The sequence below is a fragment of the Ambystoma mexicanum genome, chromosome 10, assembly GCF_040938575.1.
Source record: "Ambystoma mexicanum isolate Mex_15411 chromosome 10, UKY_AmexF1_1, whole genome shotgun sequence".
Classification (NCBI taxonomy): Eukaryota; Metazoa; Chordata; class Amphibia; order Caudata; family Ambystomatidae; genus Ambystoma; species Ambystoma mexicanum.
Window position 1 is genome coordinate 687,567,834 of NC_090932.1, and position 21,024 is coordinate 687,588,857.

General features: G+C 43.2%; 1 protein-coding gene across 2 annotated transcripts in view; it reads right to left on the reverse strand.

Annotated features, from left to right (window-relative positions):
- LOC138491649 (uncharacterized) overlaps positions 1–21,024 on the reverse strand; it is a 197,892-nt gene that overhangs the window by 56,202 nt on the left and 120,666 nt on the right. For both annotated transcript variants that reach the window (XM_069618285.1, XM_069618284.1), the window contains one exon: positions 16,681–16,821. In XM_069618285.1, the coding sequence (XP_069474386.1) occupies positions 16,681–16,821 (141 nt within the window). The remainder of the gene's footprint in view (positions 1–16,680; positions 16,822–21,024) is intronic.

Here is a 21,024-nt window from a genome sequence, read left to right on the forward strand (position 1 = left end):
GAACACTGATGCCTTGCAATGCCATTCATACTAGCTGACCACAGTGTGAACGTGATTTTTGTCATCAAATGATAGATGAAAATACAGGATTTTGCACCAATTAATTAGTGCCCCATTAACTGCACCATTGTAAAATGGCCTTACCCCAGAGCAGGGACCAAAGCCACCTTTCATCATACATGTAAGCAGGCAACATGCCATGCCTGCAAAGCCTACAAACTACACCATACCAAAGCTACATGTCCCCTGCCTATGGGAGACTTGGAGACCACGTCAAAACCTTCAGCCAAAACACACCATGAATTCACTGCCCTTACCAAAGCAGTCTCCATCTGCATACCTGGGGCTCGATTGGGAACATAGGGGTCCCTGTGCAATCAACAAATAGTGCAGTTGTTTCTGCAGGGACCATAGTGTGGTATTATAGAAAGAGGCCGTAGGGCTCTTCTTTGTAAATCCAGGGTTGTATACAGCACAACGATAGCTATACATGAATGGAGTGCTGCACAAGGGATGCAGTAAAAGGGTACAATACTCTGGAATCAACTAGGACAGCATATCAAGGGTACACTTAGATGGATATGGAGAGATGAATGTGCTTCAGTGGCCCTTGAGGTGGGCATTGAAATGGGGGTATTCTCGCACTTGCCATGCCCCATACAAATGAGATAATCCCTATTGCCTACGTGTATCTTCATATTACCTAACCAAGTGTATGGGCAAATGGAACACAGTGCCATGTACTAAGAGGTGGTTTACATTCAGTGCACCTATATGTTCTTCTAATTTCAAAGTTTTATAATGCATCAAAATGGAGGTGCAACTGCTTGAAGAACAGATGGATTGGAAAAAGTAGTACCACAAGTGCAAAAAGCATACAGTTTATAGCAGAATATTTGGAAGGAAGATTCAGATCAAAGATCCAACAGAAGGTTATTCCAGTGTATGGACACAAGGGCAGCAATTGAGCACACAATGTGTCCATTTCATTAGATCATGGGTGTGCCTAGGAGGTAAAGAGGGGCAAATCTCAAGTTCCCAGATGAATATTCTCTTGAAACTGAGCAAGACCTTGTGTGTGTCTTTGATGGAGAGGCTCCTGTACATGGGAAGAAGGCCTTAAAAATTATTCTCTCTTCCACTAGGAGGCATTTCAGTGCTTTTATTTTGATAATGTAAAGAGGTCTGTGAGGTGTCAGACATGTGAGGCGGACAACGTTGTGAACGTTTTTCAAAAGATTCCATTTTATTAACTCAAAAGCTTGGCTAAACGCCTCACTACCCCTACCCTCACGAGGATTTCCCTGCCTAAAATAAACTAAAGGAAACCCTTTAACAAAGGCTATCAGTCCCTCACACTTATACATACAGTAACTCAACAAGGTAATGCATGGCAGTTCAAAGGCAACAACAGTATAATAGTTAAGTTCATAATATGACAACAGTCTCTTCTTATAATTTGGGTGAATTCCACTTCCCCAGATTCAAGCAGGATTCTGCTCCACAGTTCCAAAAAAGAAACAAGAAAAGCTTGGTTTGCGACAAAGTTCCAACACAGTTCTTTGTGACGTCAACTTGACAACAGAATGTTCCAACACTCCAGTGGTTGAACAAAAAGGTTCTTCTCTTCCTCTTGTAATAGTGAGATTCAAAGTTATCTTTTTCACATAAACAAAGAATATTTCCTTCGTCCATCAGTAGCAACATAATTTGTCTTTGTCAGGATGCTTTTGCCGCAACGTATTATTTCTGAAAGTAGCCAACACTTCTGCAGCAGTTTTATACAGGTCTTGCTTCAGCAATGAAAGTGGGTCAGAATAATTTGTTAACACCACTTCATCAACTTCTCCCTGGTTTGCTTCCATGTCAGGCCTACTACTTCAAAGGTTTGCTGTCGGGTATACTCCCCTGCTCGAACAGTAATTTAAAAACAAGCGCCTATGTGGTTAAGGTCAGCTCACAACAGCTTTGCAGTGTTCATTACTTACAACTTCAGGCTTTCAACAATTCTTCAAGGAAAGCAGGATTCACATTGGTGCTCTCTAGTACTATTTTATGCTCCTCTCCTTCTGAACAACCCTTTCCAGAAGGGCATCTTTCCTGCGACTCTTGTTTCACCATTGCAGTATTAACCAAATACAAACAAGGATAAGGTTTTATTCTGCCTCTTCCTTGACTTTGGCAATGTGGGCTTATACCAGCTTTTATTATGTACTTGTTCAAATATGGGCAATATGCTTTACAACCTTTGGAACCTTCATTAGTCCCCTCCTGCCTTTGACAATATCTGTTGGTTTTAAATTGCCTTGCTTTTGCTTTCATTTGGCTTGGGTAATGGTTGTCTGCATTAGGTTCTAATAATATTGCCTCATCTTGGTGCTGGGTTCTAAATAAACTTGCACGCTAAAAACACAGTAATTTGGTATTAATTTCACTCGCACACAAGTGTTTCTAATCTGAAAACACCTGTATCGGGTACGTGAGCTGTCTTGAAGTGCTCCGGTGTCACTATCAGCTGGTGAATTCAGCGGGTAAGGCATGCGCGTGTGATTCCATCGCTGCTCACAGGTACTATGCTTCAGCGGCTCCTTGCGATCCAGCAGTCTGCTGATTATCGTCCACCGCCATCCATGCCACTTGTACACAGAGCTTCCTTTGCTCTGGAGGCTTTCTGGTGCTCACCCGCCACAGGAGAAAGCCTCGTAGGGAAGAAAGCTTTCACACTGCAAAACAGGTCTTCAGAGGGCGAGCTTCCCTCTCTCACGCTTCCTGCTGTGCGACCTCTGCAATTAAGGCTACTGGAGGCAAAGACCCTCTCAGGACCGACTACTGTTCTCTTCTTGACAGTTGTCCTGGCATCTTCTCTGTCCTCCAGTTTATGCTTCGGCTTCTTACGCTGCTCACACTGCTCACTAAATGCCTGCTCCGGAGGGGGCCTTTTAAGCCTCCTTGTCTCCCCCTAGTGTGGGTAATTCCGATTAACAAGCTGCACTTAACAGCTTTGTTCCTTTTTAGCCCTCTACTTCGACCCAGTACGTCCCTAATGCAAAAATGTGTTTTTCTAACTGGATTTCAGGTCTCACACTCATTTCTGTTCCCAATAATATTGTTTCAATTAATATCATAAGGATTAATCATAGCACTGGATTGTATAGAGGAATAAAGTTCTTTAGAATTTGAATTAGTATTATTCACAGACTTCTTTTCACTGTACTTTTGAGAGTTGGGAGAGCTTCGAGCCATGTAAGTCTCGCTGGTTTTACAAGGGTTTTCATTTCTCGCAATGCCTAAAGGTTTATGATTGGTTTTACCCATATTAAGATGTTCAACTTGGGGAACAAAAATATTGTTATGACAACAAGCCATTACATACTTAGGTATTGAGGAGACTTCTTCCCTAGAGGATGACAAATACAGCGTCTCACCCAACAGAGTCCTCTTGTTCCCCTTAGCCCTTTCTCCTCCAAGGTGATCCTCCCGCAGAACACCACCCCAAGGTCAGGATCAGAAAGTGTCTGCTATTCCCTGGCCATCTGGGAGGAGACTTTAGGCAGGATTTTTGTGAGGACTTTGCAGGATTCATCACAGGTCTCAAAGTTTGAGAGTGAAAATAAGTCTAACTGCCCTATTTTGGAGGGTTGCAGGAGACAGATTGAGTATATGTGGAGACCCATGTTGACAAGAGTCACAATAGTCTAATCTGGAAAGCAACAGAGCCCTTAACAAGCTCAATTCTTTGGGACATGTTGAGGGGCAGTAAAGAATGTTCTCATCATTTGCAGTTGGGAATGTCTCTATTCATCAGTCAGGTTAATTTGAGTGTCGAGGGACATGCTTTTGTTAAATTGACTCCCCAGTTTTATGTCCATAGAAGGAAAAGGGGGGAGTACTTCCTGAATCGGGCAGTTCGAAAAGGAAGGGTTGCAGGTTCGGAGGACCAAAGCAAATTATTTCTGTTTTTTCTAAGTTCAAGCACAGATTGTTGTTGTCTGTCCAGTCTTGAAGTTTTTGGAGGACTGTGGCAATCACGCAATTTTACATGTCTTCAGGCAGGTTCTCCAAGAGGATTTGGGAGTCATCAGGGTAGATCTCAAAGTAGAGAACAAGAAGGCAATCAGCTTGACCAGGAAGCTAACATAAAAGTTGAGGAGGGAAGGTGAGATAATGGAACCTTGAGGGACATCACAGGTTAGTTGGCTGATGGCAAACATGAAACCACCATTTTGTACGCAACAAGTACACTCTTGAAGGTAGTTGTTCATTTAACAAAGTGCAATGTCTTCCAGGCAGTGTGGAGTCTTTCCATGAGTAGAGCATGATTTACATTGTCAAACACTGTTGAGAAGTCCAGAAGAATAAGTGTAATAGCGGTGTTCTTGTCCAACGCTTCAAGCACCTTTTCCTTCCCTAGCTTCTGATTGTACAGAGGCCAGATTGGTTGTGATTTTGCATCCTAGGGTTTTTACAATGGGCCATAAGCTTAGTAACATGATAATGACCAGCACTGTACCCAGAAATGGGATGTTGGTGATAGATAGGTGAGACAGTTTCCATGAGGGTGAGTTCAGCAAAAGGTTTCTTAAAGGCATGGTCTAGTAAAACATTTTATTTAAAAAATAGATAGGCAACATTAAAAAAAAATACTAGCATTCTCTTTTTTAAAACTTCCTATGTAAAATTTTGAGCTATTCAAGCTCAAAATTCGCAAAAGTAAGCACATGGGCGCATCCATTTTGTGAAATGGATGCCCTCCTGTGCTGGCTTTTGCTTTTGCGGCACTAATGAAGGAAAAGCCAGCCAGCTGTAGTAAACAAAAGCTACCGCTGGGTGGCTTTCCCTTCATTAGTGCTGTACGCGGAGGACGGGGACCGTAGACCAGAGCAGGAAAGCTGCAGCTGAATCTCGGTAAGTGATATTTATTTAAAAATAAAAATAAGCACTAGCTGCGTTTTTTTTTCTAAGTTTTCCGGGCTGGAGGAGCCCGGAAAACTTAGAAATAAAACCGCAGCTTTAAAAAGGTATTTATGTTTGCGGTCGCTTTTGAAGCGACCGCAAACATAAACACAACGCGGTTGTGTTGGAGGAGCCTGAGAAACTCGGAAAGAAAAACCGCAGCGTTTTCCAACACAACCGCGTTGTGTTTCTGCCTGCTGTGGCTATCACTTTGGGTCTCCGGTGCTCCCACGGGAGCACCGGAGACCCAAAGTGAAAGCCACAGCAGGCAGAAACACAACGCGGTTGTGTTTACATGCCGCGTAGTGTTTCTGCCTACAGCTGATTTCCTATTTGGGGCTCTCGGGCTCCCCGTGGGGAGCCCGAGAGCCCCAAATGGGAAATGCTAAATGCTGCGTTGTTTCTGCCTGAATCTGTTTTCCCATTTGGGGCTCTCGGGCTCCCCATGGGGAGCCTGAGAGCCCCAAATGGGAAAGCAGATTCAGGCAGAAACACAACGCGGTTGTGTTGGAAAACGCTGTGTTTTTTCTTTCCGAGTTTCTCAGGCTCCTCCGAGGCGGAGGAGCCTGAGAAACTTGGAAAGAAAAACCGCAGCGTTTTCCAAAACAATAACGTTGTATTTATGTTTGCGGTCGCTTCAAAAGCGACTGCAAACATAAATACGTTTTTAAAGCTGCAGTTTTATTTCTAAGTTTTCCGGGCTCCTCCAGCCCGTGGGGAGCCCGAGAGCCCCAAATGGGAAATGCTAAATGCTGCGTTGTTTCTGCCTGAATCTGTTTTCCCATTTGGGGCTTTCGGGCTCCCTGTGGGGAGCCCGAGAGCCCCAAATGGGAAAGCAGATTCAGGCAGAAACACAACGCGGTTGTGTTGGAAAACGCTGTGGTTTTTCTTTCCGAGTTTCTCAGGCTCCTCCGAGCCGGAGGAGCCTGAGAAACTTGGAAAGAAAAACCGCAGCGTTTTCCAAAACAATAACGTTGTATTTATGTTTGCGGTCGCTTCAAAAGCGACCGCAAACATAAATACGTTTTTAAAGCTGCGGTTTTATTTCTAAGTTTTCCGGGCTCCACCAGCCCGGAAAACTTAGGAAAAAAAAACCCAGCTAGTGCTTATTTTTAAAAAAAAATAAATAGCACTTACCGAGACTCAGCTGCAGCTTTCCTGCTCTGGTCTCCGGTCCCCGTCCTCTGCGTACAGCACTAATGAAGGGAAAGACACCCAGCGGTAGCTTTTGTTTACTACAGCTGGCTGGCTTTTCCTTCATTAGTGCCGCAAAAGCAAAAGCCAGCACAGGAGGGCATCCATTTCACAAAATGGATGCGCCCATGTGCTTGCTTTTGCGAATTTTGAGCTTGAATAGCTCAAAATTTTACATAGGAAGTTTTAAAAAAGAGAATGCTAGTATTTTTTTTTTTATGTTGCCTATCTATTTTTTAAATAACATTTTTTACTAGACCATGCCTTTAAGTTTGATGGTTGCAGAAACAAGGCCACTGCTGAGAGGGGCATTGCAGAATTCAGCAGTGGGCTAGAGGGGCCATTGATTCTTTTTGGAGGCAAGTGGGACAGAGGCAACACTGTTCTGCAAAGGCCCTAAGATTCCGGAATATTATGAGTGTGTCCTCCGCATTGAAGTTGGTAAAAGTGGCACTTGTTGGTGTGTCTGGGAGAGGAGAAAAAGGAGAACAGGGTTGGTGTTTCACAGTATGATGCACTGGTTTCACCCTCTCCGGAAGAGTGAAGGGGGACCTGTGGCAAGGTTTGCTGAAGTGTGGGATGAAATGGGTCATAGAGGGGCTTGTTATGTAGCCCCTGCTTTTTATGGCCCCGGCCTGGAACAAAGGTACATGCCAAGGCTGGACCCCACTGGAACCAACTACCCCCAACCCCACAACAGCTGGACATATGTGCTATGCCACCTCCAACAAAAGATGTTAGAACAGGAGATGGGCTACACTTTGAGTTCTTACCCTCACTCGGTACAATGCAACACAAACACCATGGTGGATTTTTTAAGGGATCTCAACAGGGACCTTTAGATTATAAACAAACACAATAATCACGTAACCATTAATGATTCTAACATACCACTGTCGTGATCTCCCTCTTAGGGTTCTTCTCTGTCAGCCCACCCTCCATGAAAGGTGTCAAATGTAGACCCTTACAGTGGAACCGATGGACCAGACCCCTACTCCCTGCCTGGCACCATCCAATGTGGAGGAGGGCCAGGAGTTGGACCCAGTGGGTGGCTCCATCCCCAAAACAGGCCACCATTTGCCTTCCTTTACTTCATGCCCAGGTACCATTAATTAACCCCCCTTTTATAACCTAAAGCCCATAACTAACCAAATAGCTAAACATATAAACCTAAATAACTAAATACGTACTGTGAGAAACCGGAGGCGTTCTCACATGTATTTCCCTGGGATCCTCTACACACTTGTGTAGAGGATCCCAGGGAAATACATGTGAGAACGCCTCCGGTTTCTCACAGTATGTATTTAGTTATTTAGGTTCCGGATCCTGACCCTGGGGGTGGGAAAGCAAGGGAGGATCACCTGGGTGGAGGGTTCCGGGGAAAGGGACAGGAAGAATACTCAGGTGAGACATGGTATTACCCCTTTCCAGTTCAGGATGAAGCTTTGCCCCCAGAAACCTTTATGGGATATTGGCACCCTATTTCCTTTGTTCAGAACATTAGGAAACATGACAAACCTTGAAAACATAAAAGAAGGAAGAGAAAGAATAGGGTACCCTTGGCCAAAACATGTCCTTTCCCTATTGACAACCAACCCAACCCTTCCCCAACCTTTGTAGGCTGTTATAAGCCAGAAAAAGAGACCTGCCGAGTGGAAGAGAGAGCGACAGAGGCGACAAGAACAGCAAGGAGGCCAGTGCAAGCAGCAGGAGCGGAACACCGAGACGCTGTGGGCCAAGGAGAGAGGCGATCCAGGAAGTGTGGCGCGATGTTCCTTGAATAAATGTGTTTTCGAAAGTCTACGATCCTTCCATATCAATTACTGAAGAGCGGGGAAAAAGCGAAGGACACTCTGTGTCCGAGTGGTCGCATGCAGAAAGAAACATGTTTCCGAAGGTCTCCAAACAGTGGGCCATCCAATTAAAGGGAAATAAACATTTATTGAACAACAGATGAAGTGCAAAGGAATAATAAGAAAAACATATGAATATTGAATACCGAACTGAATCAAAACCTTGTTACTAATCAGAAATAAGACCTTTTGAAGCCAAACAGAGAACAGACTGTCAAATTTAAACCACATATGGCATATTAAACAATGGAAAGAATGCAACTTTAAAGGACAAACAAGCCACAGCAGGTTGAGTTCTAAATTGAAAGTGACTTTAAGAAACATTCAAATAAAAGGTGTTGCAACTTAAACTTTGGAACTTTAAAAAGGATACCTTGCTTTTTTTTTACTGTTACTGAAATCTTGGGGAAGGGAACCCCGGGCCCTGATTCAGACTATTTCCTTTTAAGTCCACGTAAGATCATTTTTACACTTTTTTGTGGGACTGTTTAACACTTGGGCAAGGGGCTCAAAGGAAGCTGTGAGCTGGAAGAAGCTCAGAATTTTGGTTTAACACTGTTTTCTTGTTGGTTGCTGACATCCCTACACATTGCATAGATTCAGTTATGAGGGCAAATATAGGTTTTGAACAGACAGACAGATTCTTCAGTTGAAGTCTTTGACTCAGACTTTCCTTAGTTTTCTTTAGTTAGGGAAATTCCACCTTAACATAGGGCAAGTTAGGCCTTTTTGCATCCTGACATTTAAGTTAATAAAAGTGATTATTTTTAATGTTGAATCTGTTGTCTGTGTCCTTCTTCATGGTGCCTTCACAGGTGGTGTCCGAAGTGTGATGCACTCAATTGATATAAACTGAGGTACCCTTATGTGGTTGGTAATCCATCAGAAGGAGTGGAAGGACATTATCACTAAACTTCAAGAGCAGGATAGGGTATTAGCACTTAAAAGAGCAATTGCTTTACAGTTAAATCTACCGGTTAAGTGTCAAGACTTGTTTTTTGGTTCCCTTTCTTGACCAAATATCACTTAAGGCCTAGGTATAAGATCACGCTCTCACTTAGAGAAACCAGAACTTATATTCGACCTGGACCATTAGGCCACTAACATTTAGAGCCAGGGAAATATTATGTTTCCTTACCCTTTCCACCTACAGAATTTACAACAGATGAGTCAAGCTTGGTTTGTTCCGGGGACCTTGACATAAGATTTGACACCACTGATGAGCTAGGATTTCTCTCTGTGTCAGAATCTGAAGGAGGCTCAAGTAATACTTTGTCCTCCCCAGATACCATGGCAACATTGGTGTAAGAAGTGACTAGGTTTGCTAATTATCAAATTGAGGCTGAACAAAGATTACAAAGGGGCCTGGAGAAACACAGAGCTGCCCAAGAAAAGGCTCATATCCCCCAGGGAGTGTTACAGCCGTATAAAGGAGAGGATTTAGGGAACTTTCTCCTGAACGTTGAAAGGCTAGCTCACCAATTCAACTTGTGGGATGATTGGAAAATCTGTTATCTAGGTCCTCTTTTAAAAGGAGAGTTACAAACATCATTCCATTGTTGAATCACCTGGGCACTGCCTCTTTCTCTGAGATTAAAGAAGGACTCTTACTACAGGTATGGCAAGCGGGCAATTTCTATCGCCAAAATATCAGAAATATAAAATTGAGTCTGGGAGAAACACCAGTTGAGCTCGCAGAGCGGGTTAAAACACCTTGTCCTTATGGCTATGAAGGAAAGCATTACCAAAGGTATTAGTATCGTTAAGCTTAGAAAAATGTATTCATTCTTTACCTCCATCCCTCCAACGGGCTATTCTACAAATAATTAAACCTATGCTCACACTAGCCATTGAGATTAGACAACCTTTTTCTGACGCCAACAGATATTTCCACTCCTTGCATAAACCTGAAGAGAGAAGGTAAAGTAAAAGCCCCCTGAAACCTCTTTTTGTCCCTAAAGAAAGAGTTGAGTCCTTGTACCAGTTCCGGGCCTCAACTAGTGGGAAAAGAGTAAGACCAGAGAAAGGTCCCGACTCCAAACCCTGAGAAGAACTGAAGAGAGAAGAGTTTAGAACAACAAAACCCCAAATTTGACATGCATTTCCCTAGAGAGCCAGGACATTTAGCTAGAAATTGGGCCCTAAACAGAAAAGAGGAACCCATGGAAATTGGGTGTATGATAGGAGAAGAATGGGACTATCCAGACATTAATGAGAAGATAGAAGAGCAAAGTCATTTTTGCGGCACTTCTGCGCAATCCACCTATAAACCAGCAGTGGTTAATGGAATCCCAGTACCGGCCCTCGTGGATTCTGGTAGTTAACAAACCGCAGTGAGGGCTGGCCTAGTACCCCCTAAAAGGTTGAAGGGACCCTGCTTAGTGAAGATAATATGCATACGTGGGGATCAGGAAATGTATCCTAAAGTAAATATACCCATTCAAGTAAAAGGAATAGCTACCAACTATCCTGCCATTATTCCGGGATTACAGGAAGAGACTGTATTTGGAAATGACTTCCCTAAATTTTCATCATTATTACACAAGTCGGTCCTTCCCAACCCTCCTTTTTTCCATCTGACACTTGGCAAAAAGATGCAGGGGAAGTAATTAATACTGCATGGGATTGGCAAAAGACTAAGAATAGGTTTCATCATGAACCAAACCCTCAAAGCCCTACAACATCAGACCCTTGTGTGGGAGGCTGTGTCCAAAGGGGAAGGGTATGTGAGAAACCTGAGGGCGTTTCACATCTATTTCCCTGGTATCCTCTACAAAGGTGACCAGGGAAGGGCCATCACTTTTGGATCGTGACCCAGGGGGTGGAGAAGCGAGGGAAGATCACCTGGGTGGAGGGTTCTAGAGAATGGGACAGGAAGAATCCTCAGATGAGACATGGTATTACCCCTTTCCAGTTCAGGATGAACCTTTACCCCCAGAAACCTTGATGGGATATTGTCACCCTAGTTACTTTGGTAAGAACATTAGGAAAAATAACAAACCTCAAAAACATAGAAGAAGGAAGAGAAATAATAGGGTACCCTTGGGCAAGACATGTTATCCCCCTTTTCCTATTGATAAACAACCAACCCAGCCATTCCCCCAACCTTTATAGGATATTATGCAGTTCTCCTTATTTCTCCACAATTGACAGTTGAAAGTGCTGGGACGAGGAAGAAGTAACTAAGAGCAATGCAGACTATGCTCTTTTACCACTCTGGTACTGGGACGACGAAGGTGCCTGCTAAGATCATGTCTGTGTAATTGTGTTCAGGCAGGGATAATTGAGGCTTCACACTTTCAGCCTGTCAAGGAGCTGCAGGTGTATAAAAAGAGACCTGCCTGTGGATGAGACAGCGACAGGGGCAATGAGAGCAGCAGGAAGAGCAGCAAGAAGGCCAGTGCAAGCAGCAGGAGCAGAACACTGAGACGCTGTGGGCCAAGGAGAGAGGCGATCCATGGAAGCATGGCAGGGGAGTTGGGACTCCCTGCACCTGGCTGAGCATGGTGAGGGGAGCCATGCAGGAAGACTGCCCCTTTTCTTGTTGCTTGAGGTGCTTGTTCCCCTGTGTGAGAGAACATACACAGGGGTGTCTGAAGGGCAGGAGATGGAGCCCTACAGCTAAAACAAGAAGGCTGTGTGATCTGTGCTGCAACAAGGGCTGTGAGCAGAAGGCTGAGTGATCCGCGCTACAATAAGAACTGGGAAAGCAACCAGTGAGTTTCTAATGAATGGGAAACCCGGTGCGCGAGTGTGTGAACTTTGCAATACGGTGAATACTTTGTATTGGAGTGGTCTTGTGTCTTGAATAAGCCCATTTTCATGTGTTCACACGGACAACTTTTTCAGTGACACCTAAATAATGAAAGATTGTTGAATTGTGTTCCTCTTTTTTAATTTGGAGGGGTCCCACACCAAACCTCTGTTTATACAGCTTTTTTACCCCCTTAAACTACCCCCACCCGTTTCAATCCCTTACCCCACCCCCATATATACTTTACCTAAACAATTCGACATTTATTTTGTTATTTAGGTGTCACTGAAAATGCTTGTCGTTATTTTGTTTTCGTTAAAGCATTTGAAAGACTGTTTAAATCCGAGGGAGAAAGTTCTATCTCAGAAAAGTAAATCCTGAGAAGCTGATTTTTTGTGAGACAAGAGAGGCTTAAGCTTGGGCAAGGAAATCCTGAGAGGCCTAAAAGGAACTATAAACTTTAAGAAGCTTAGGGAAGGGAACCCCAAAAGAACCTACAAACATTTGCTAAATGATTTGTTTTGAACAGTGCCTTGAAGAGCTGAAGGCACTTTGTGAGTTGACTTCTTTTGAACTAGCAGAGCAAAACCTGGCGAGAAGGCCACCTGAATCCAGCTCTGTTTTTATACTTATTTTTGGAACACTATTTTCTTTTAGAGAATTCCTACACCATATTTGTTTAAAGTGTGAGGGCAAGCTTAGGTTTTACACATAAAGACTTTGCTTTGGGACCTACTGACACAGGCAAAGCATAGAAGCATCACTTGAGGGAAACCCCAAAGTATAGATAGGGCAAGAAAGGTGTTACGCCAACCTTACGTATCTTAATAAAGGTTTTCGAACTGTTAGCCTTGTTTCTGTGTCTTCTCTTGATACCATGCCTGTCTCAAATTCTCCACAGCTCATTGGGTCTTTTTCTCCCACTCTCCTGGGTCTCTCCTCCACCTTCCTACTACAGTCTGCTGGGCCTTTCCCTCCAAGCACCCTGGGTCTCCTTTGGCCTCCTGTCTTCTGCTCCTTCTAAACTTTTTTATCAAACAATATAAGGGTTGGAGAAACACCTTCCTGACCCTAATACGAAGAGGAGTTTCCCTGCCTCGAAATAATATTCTAAGGAGTTTGTCAGGATAGTCAAAATAAACAAGTCCACCGTTGTGTTAAAAATTCCTATTTCTAGCCCTCATACTTAAAACTCAAACTAACATGAAAAGGGAGTTTCTCTAGTCTCAAGGTTCTGCTCTACTCGCAAAAACAAAGTTCCAAAAGGGTGCAACAAATAAAATTTCTAAAAAGGAAGGACCTTACTCCCAGGTTGTCGTGCCCTCTGAATGTTCAACGAGGGTCTTTCGTCTTTCAGTGTTCCAAAACAACCTTACCCCCAGATTGTCATGCCCTTCGAATGTTCAATGAGGGTCTTTCCTTTTTCAGTGTTCCAAGACAACCTTATCCCCCGATTGGCGTGCCCTCCAAATGTTCAATGAGGGCCTTTACTGTTCAAGGATTTGTTTTCTGTATATGCTCCAACTGTGTTTTTCTTTGCTTTAACTTCTATTGCTTTACTGGTCACAGCCAATCTGGTAGACTCTCCTGCCAGGTATTGTGCACATGAAGATTGCTTTGGCTCTCACTTCACATGGGTGTGAATCCCAGACCCGCCTTTTACTTGTGGTCTTTTTGTTGTGTTTCTACTGCTACTACTCCTTCTTGGTCACAGCACACCTGGTTGTAGAGCACACAAAGCCCACAGGCTTCCAGGCGCTGGTTACAGAGGGGAGGGAGAGAATGGAAGGGGAGCATCAGAAAGGAGTACAGAGGTTTCAGTTGAACAGTCTGGTTTTGAGCTGTTTTCTAAAACGCCAATATGCAGTTTCTGTCCTCAGGTGGGGTGGCAGGGCATTCCAGAGGCGTGTAGCAATGGATGGGAAGCTAGCGCCTCCAGCTTTCGATCGAGTATATCTTGGATGGTCAGACGGTCGCTGTAGGCAGTTCTGGTAGGTCTGGCGCAAGTGTGTTTGACTATTCTGTGCGAGATGTAGGGCATTACCGAGTTTGAGAGGCAGCAGCAGGTGATGGAGAGAATTTTGAAGTTAATTCACTCTCTTACAAGTAACCAGTGAGCTGCTTTTCTGTGTGCAGACACATGGCCCAGTTTGGTCAAGTTCATGGCTGCATGGATAGCATTGTTTTGTATCGTATGTAGTTTGTTGATGTTGTGCTTGGAGATGCCCACTAGAAGAGAGTTGCCATAGTCTAGTCAGGAGCCAATTACTGCTCTAGGTATGGACAGTCAGTCTTTTGTGGCGAGGAAGGATTTTGCTGCATTCAGGAGCTTAGTGGTGTAGGCAGATGATGAGGCGATAGCATTTATGTGACGGGTCATGCTGAGGTTAGAGTCCAGAATTCATGTCGGTATAGTCATTGGTACTACTCCATCTTGTGTCACAGCCAACATGGTGTACTCACCTGCCTAGTGCTGTGCACGTGAAGATTGCTTTGGCTCTCTCTTCACGTGGGTAGGAATCCCAGACTTGCCTTTGAATTGTAATCTTCTTGGTTTGGTTCTACTACTACTGCTCCTCCTTTGTTCACAGCCCACCTGGTATATTCTCTCCTGCCAGATGCTGTCCCCATGAAGATTGCTTTGGCTCTCTCTTCACATGGGTTTAGTCGTCTGGTTTTACTTCTACTACTACTTCTCCGTTGGTCACAGCCAACCTGGTGTATGCTCCCGCCAGGTACTGTAACTACGAGGCTTGGCATGGAGGCTGTGATCCGGTAAATGGTTGTGGGTCCCAGACTCATATTTGTGATCCTGCCCTCTTCTAGCCTTCCCGCCAACTGTCCCAGTCTCCCCGATCTCTCTGGAGAGCTTACTGGTCCTTTTCTGTTGCTTGTCGGTTCTTCAGGCTCCTTCAGATTCTCTTCACTCTTTCCCCAACTTGCAGCAGCTATGCGCTGAATCAAGCCTCTGAGCAATGTGGCTCAACTTCTTTGCACACTCCAGGCTTCCTGACTGAATAGGAGTTCAGGCTTCTGCTGTATGCAATCATTCATCTGTGATGGAGCCTCTAGGGATGCCTTCACCAGCCTGTAAGCATCCCCTTCTCTGTAATCCCGGCATTCCCGTCTTCTGCACAGCTTCCAGTGTTCTAATCTCCCGCTTCCTCCTGGAAGGCACCCTCCCTTTTGGCAGTCCTTATTCCCTTTTTATTAGATGAACAGCATTAGCTGCTCTATGGCATCTAAGCTCCGTCCTCTTGTGGTTTCCTCCCTGGTGCTGAGCTGCCTGGACTACTGCAACTCTCTATTTTTGGCCCAACCAGCCTATATCCTCCAACGGTTGCAGCCATATTGTCACCAACACCCCTTACAGTGTCCATATCTCCCCGGTTCTGCGCTCACTCCATTGGCTTCCGGTTCAGAAGTGGATTATCTTCAAACCCCTTTTGTATTGTTCAGAGAGCCTATTATTGAGTGGGAGCAGAATTCCTGCAGGACAAATGTCAGCACTATCAACCATGCCCTGGTCATCCCTTGGTTTCGGAGGGATCGGATAGGTGGATGCTCTTTTTCGGTTGCAGTGGTCAAACTGTGGAACGCTTTGCCTTTGTCACTCTGGGCAACTGCTGACCATCTTGGCTTTCGTCAACTTGTTAAAAGCCTACTGTTCTAGGGCCCCCTGTTCCTGATGTTCCCCTAGCGCCATGATGCCCCTGGCGAACATGCGCTTCATAAAAACCACTAACATAACATAACATAACAGTCCACACATCTTGGTTCTGCGGACCTCCCATATTGGGCCATGCCTCTTCCTTGTCCCAGTAGTGAGGTCTGTAATCCTCACTATGCTGTTGTTGCTCTTCCTTGTCCCAGTAGTGAAGTTTGTATTGCTTACGGTTGTAGGTCAAAGGATCGAATCAAAAGGATCTAAATACAATTGGGTCGAATCAATAGGACCGAAAACAAAAGGGTCAATTTTTTTTTTTATTATTATTTTTTTTTGGGGGGTGCCAAACCCCCGTTTTTGTTGTAAAAATCACTTTTGTTTCCTATACGGAAACCCAAAAAAAAATATACATTCAATAAAAAAAAAAATTCGACCCTTTTGTTTTAGGTCCTATTGACTCAACCCTATAGCATTCAATCATTTTGCATTCGATTCTTTGACCGGACACCATTCCTTACTATGTTGTTGTTCCCAGTAGTGAGGTCTCCCCTCCTCACTAGGTGGTTGTTGCTCTTCCTTGTCCAAGTATTTCTTGGGGAAATGTCCTTGTCTACTCTCTAGACATACGTGGAAGTGTGTGGGGTTATGTCTTGTGCAGGGTAACATGGTGAGGGAGGTTGTGGTGTAGGGGAATAATACGGCGTATCTCTCAAGGTGTCATCCCTCATCCGATAGGGGGTTTCCCTCCCCATCAGATCCACCCGCCGATTACCACCCCTAGGGGGGTTATCAGGTAGCGGCCTCACCTCCCTGGCCTCATTGGAAGGGGCTTTCCCCATAGAAGTAGTAACGACATCCTGAGTTTCGTCACACAATGCAATGCTGGAATATATTGAGGGCACAAGCATCATGAAAAAGTATAGCATGTTTAAACGATTCAATAGAGGTTTTTGTTGTTCAGTTTGTCTACTCTTTATCAACCTTTCTTACCCATTTGAGGATACGACTTAGACAATGTTAAGATACGTTACAAATTTCAATCTCCCTCTTTAAGTAATGCATCGATAGGCTGATCCTTTCATTGTTTTGTTGCCCTCATCAAAGAAGTGCTATCCTTGATGTTGATGGGATGAGAGTGTAAATGTACCTTTTCTTTATATACAGCCGTAATCTTGTTTGCAGCATATTTATGGTGACCATGGTAAAGATAATGGCAGCATGTACTAATGTTTTATTTCTCAAAACAGTGTAGAACTTACTGAACAGCTGTTTGTGCTAGAAGTTGGCCTAGCATCGACCCAGCAGGTGGTTCCAGATTACAGTAGCACAAGCTGAGAGACAGAAGTTTGTTGTTTCCTTCCAACCCATTAACAAGGCATCTGAGTCCATCATCGCCGAACCTAAAATAAAATAAAATAAGAATACATAAATTGTGTCCTATCCTTAACTGGGAAATCTGTGACAAATGAATGCAATTTTGGACTGCACGTGGAGCACAGACCAGGGCATATTATTGGTGTGAGGTGGGTATTCCCTAGGCCAGTTTAAATTTTTTGGTTTGATGATAGTTTTGAACACAATTTCCTATAATTTATGTGAATGCACATCCTTAGTGCAATGTTCAGTGAAAAAGAAGAAATGCTATAATCTTCCCTTATTCCAGTCCCTAGCAAATGTTTGGATATAAAAATTCCCAACAAAAAAGAGGTGATGGTCAGGCAGAGGCCTCCGTCATCTGGAATTTAGGCTTGGATCATCTATCGCTCACTTTTTGAAAAGCTTGCTGTGTGTCTCTCTACAGAAGCGGCAGCCTCTTAGGGACATCTGGTCAGGTGTTAAGGTGGTAGCCATGTGTGCCGGATAAGCAAAGTCTGTTCATTACACCCCTGCCTCTGCATAGGATTGCTCAGTAGCATGGTGCGAAAACACATGCCAGGAGATGTTTGAGGATTAGAAATTGTCCAAGGAGCAGCCACACCAAGAACGAGCACAGCCTTAAATGGCATTCAATGCCATCGTTGCTCAATTGCAACATTTTGCGGACTCACAAGAAGTTTAGGATCTCATTTTTAGTTTTCGTAGAAAATTGGCAAAGTCAATTGGCAAATTGGCAAAGCCAACTTTGCCAAAGTATTCCTTTGTATATGGCCTTATAGGATACAAAGGGGTTTGGGCTTGTGTTTCCTTGCCTGTAGAGCAGTGAGCCAATCACGTTTTTGTATGACCCTTAGATGATAGTATCAGGCAGACCCTGATTGGCAGAATGCTCCGGTCTTTCGATCCAAAGCCCTACTTCTAGTACCCTCTCCCACTCCTAGGCCCATTACTAAAAAAGTGCACATTATAATACTTTTGATATGTTATATAGCTCTTAATGATGGATTCCACCAGCTTCTGAGTGCTGTAATAAGTAATGTTGAGGTAACTACTTGACCCTCTAACGTGCAGCAACCCGGTGCCTTTTTTGTTTTCTCAATCAACTGAAAAATGCATCTCCCTTATTACCATTTTTTCGTAGTCCCAGCACCTCCTACACACGGCTTACCTCAATCCAGTTCTCCAGTTACTACTATCAAGCACACATGGTATCCAGTTTATTGACCGCAGGATTGAGTCAGCACAAGTGTGGTATTGAATTTATGATTTACATAAATTGCTCTATCCGCGAAGCAAGCATATTCTGCTTGGGCTAGCCATGTGGCCAGTGCCATATTTATTTCTCTACCTCCTTTGGTCGATCCATCTTAATCCCCATGACACCCATACCTTCCCAGCTGAAGTGCAGGTTGAACAAGGACCTCATCCTCGGTGCTCCAAGGGAAAGACAACAGCCACATGCACCTTGTGGTTCCTTTGCACACCAAAATGAAAGAGCATTTGATGAGCCAAATTGTTTTGCCTTTTAAGTCATTCATGAATTCAGAAATTATTCACAAATATGAGCTATGGTTTGGCTTAATGTTTAGTGCCCTAGACTGTGGTGTAGCAGACCATAGTACAATCACTGTCTGATTCTTTTTCAAAGGGATTGCTTCAAAACAGTGTATGCTTGCCACTGAACTGGTGAAAAGCCTGATCGGATGTTGTGGTTTACTAATAGATGCTCACCAACAGCCCTTCGGAACACTCCTCTTCCCAATAACACTTTAATGGGACAAAATAGAGTCTGGATTTATCAGCAAGCAGTGCCATTTGCATGTTATTGTTTTGGAATGGAAGCTTTTAAGGCAACCCAATTTGAAGACGCTATATTAGCAAAGTTGTGCCAAATGTTTTTGTGTTCCAGAAGAAATCAGAGTGAATTTCCTTCAATCCGAGTAAGCCAAAATCACCATTCCAAATTGGAATTTTTAGTTTATCAAAGATATCTTGCTTTTTTAGGCCTCTAGATTGAGCCTCATTACGAGTTGGTTTGGGAATTACTGACAGATTACAGGGGCAGTGGCAGAGTGAATCCCCATTTTTTGAGAGTCCATTGGACTCTGTGGGGCATTTTTGATGGAATTACCGCTGGCGGAATTACTGCTGCGGAAATTCCACTGATTTTGCAGATTTTAATCAGAAAGTGGAAGGATTTACCCCCACCATCATGCTGGAGGTAAATCCCCCACTCCAGGGCCATAGTATCGCATAGCGGGAAAACATGCAGTAATTCCATTACCGCCAACTTTTTCCTGCACCAAACATCTTTCATCAAAATGTCAACATAATTTGGGTAGTAGTAGCATGCAGAGCACATATACACTAGAACACACATCTTTGAGAAAATGTTAATCTTCATAATAATAATTTTAGCCTACAAGAATAAATTAAGCATTGACCCTTTTTTCTTACTGCATAATTTGAGTAACTGCATAATTGATATTTGATGTTAGTGAATGACTAGGATTTCTTGTAATACCAGTTCCCAGGTATCTTATCTGTTTTTAACCCCACTTTAAGAGGCATAATGTAAGCTTGAGTGTTGACATACAGAAGCATCTGCGTTGTGTGATATTAGCACTTCTATGGCACCATGCCGAAATAAAGTAAATATGATGATGATATTAAGGACCTGGCTCACAGGGCCGCATCATATCTGAGAATTTGTAAAAACCTGTTTGATCATCAAGTAAGTCCGAAATGATTCAGCAAGTCTAACTGCCCAAATCATCATAACAATATGTGCACCTGAGTTGACCAATGACATCTGCCTTTAGTTTCTGCATTCCTGATGATCTATATTTGTGCTTGGTAGGAAAATAATGTAAGGGAACTGCTTTACACCTGAATAGCTCTGGGTTTTTAATTGCTTTGTCTTAAACATCGAGCAGGTTGGGATATGTATGTTTTGTGAATGTGTTTTAGAAGATGGAGATCTGCCGTCCAATCCAAGTGATTTTCCAAGGTATACAAACTCAATGGACTTCTCTGTTTTGTCTAGCATAAGTGTGTGGCCCACAAGGTCCTTAGTTTATTTAAACGTTTTGATTTTAATTTACAACTAAATGAGCTTTTCATTATAGTATCATATGTTGGTAGAAAAATAATGTAAGAGAACTGCTTTATCCCTGGAGAGCTCTGGGTTTTCAATTGCTGGGTCTTAAACTTCTAGCATGTTGGGATATATATATTTTGTGAATGTGTTATAGAAGACGGAGCGCTGACCATCCAATCCAGGTGATTTTCTAAGGTATACAGACTCAATGGACTTCCATTTTATGTCTCGCATAAGCGTTTGCTGCACAAGGTCCTTATTGATGGAATTTAACTGTGTCAGTTTTAATTTACAAATAAATTAGCCCGTCATTATAGTATCATGTGTTGGCCATGCAAATAAGTGACTGAGGAATTCAGATAACAATGATTTAATTCCACTTTTTTGTTGCCATCGACACTTCCTGCCCTTTGAGTGAGTGATTGACCTTGTTGTTCTCCTGCTACTTCAATGTGTTGAATAATAGCCTACCATTTTTCACCACCTTTCCCTTATCTAACATTTGTTCTGAAAAGAGTGAATTTCGCATTTCAGTAAAAATATTTAGTTCACATTTTATTCTTGCACTATGATGTGGTTAGTATATAGACATGCTTCATTGCCTGGTGTTATGCATCTTAAAGCTGTCTTTTATTATGTCATTTCAATCAATCTATATATAAAACAAAGTTGTGTTTGTGTGTGGGTTTGTATATAGTGTTGACCTTGGGGATGTAACTCCTCATGAACGGTGAGGTCTGGCGTCATGAATTGTGCATGGAATATTCTTTTATTTCATTGCCAAATTAATGGAACTATTTCTAGCTCGATACGTCATGCTGTTCCTGAGATAATTAATGTTTTGGTTTTTCAGCATTACGTTTTGTGGTGTTCGGCGTGCCATCTACAGGCCATTTGTAGAAAGTGCTCATCATCGCGCTGTCTGTGCTAAACTGGGCTTGTGTTTTTTTTGTTTTCGATTTTTTTTAGAAGAGAGTTAGTGTGTCTTTCTTTTCATTGATTTGTTTTGCAAAAAACTTTGTACATGTTAATTTAATTAATTAATTGAACACCACATTTTTATTTACCTCCAATTTAAATTCTCAAATGAATATCATATTTGTATGCTTACTCTGATTATTTGCCG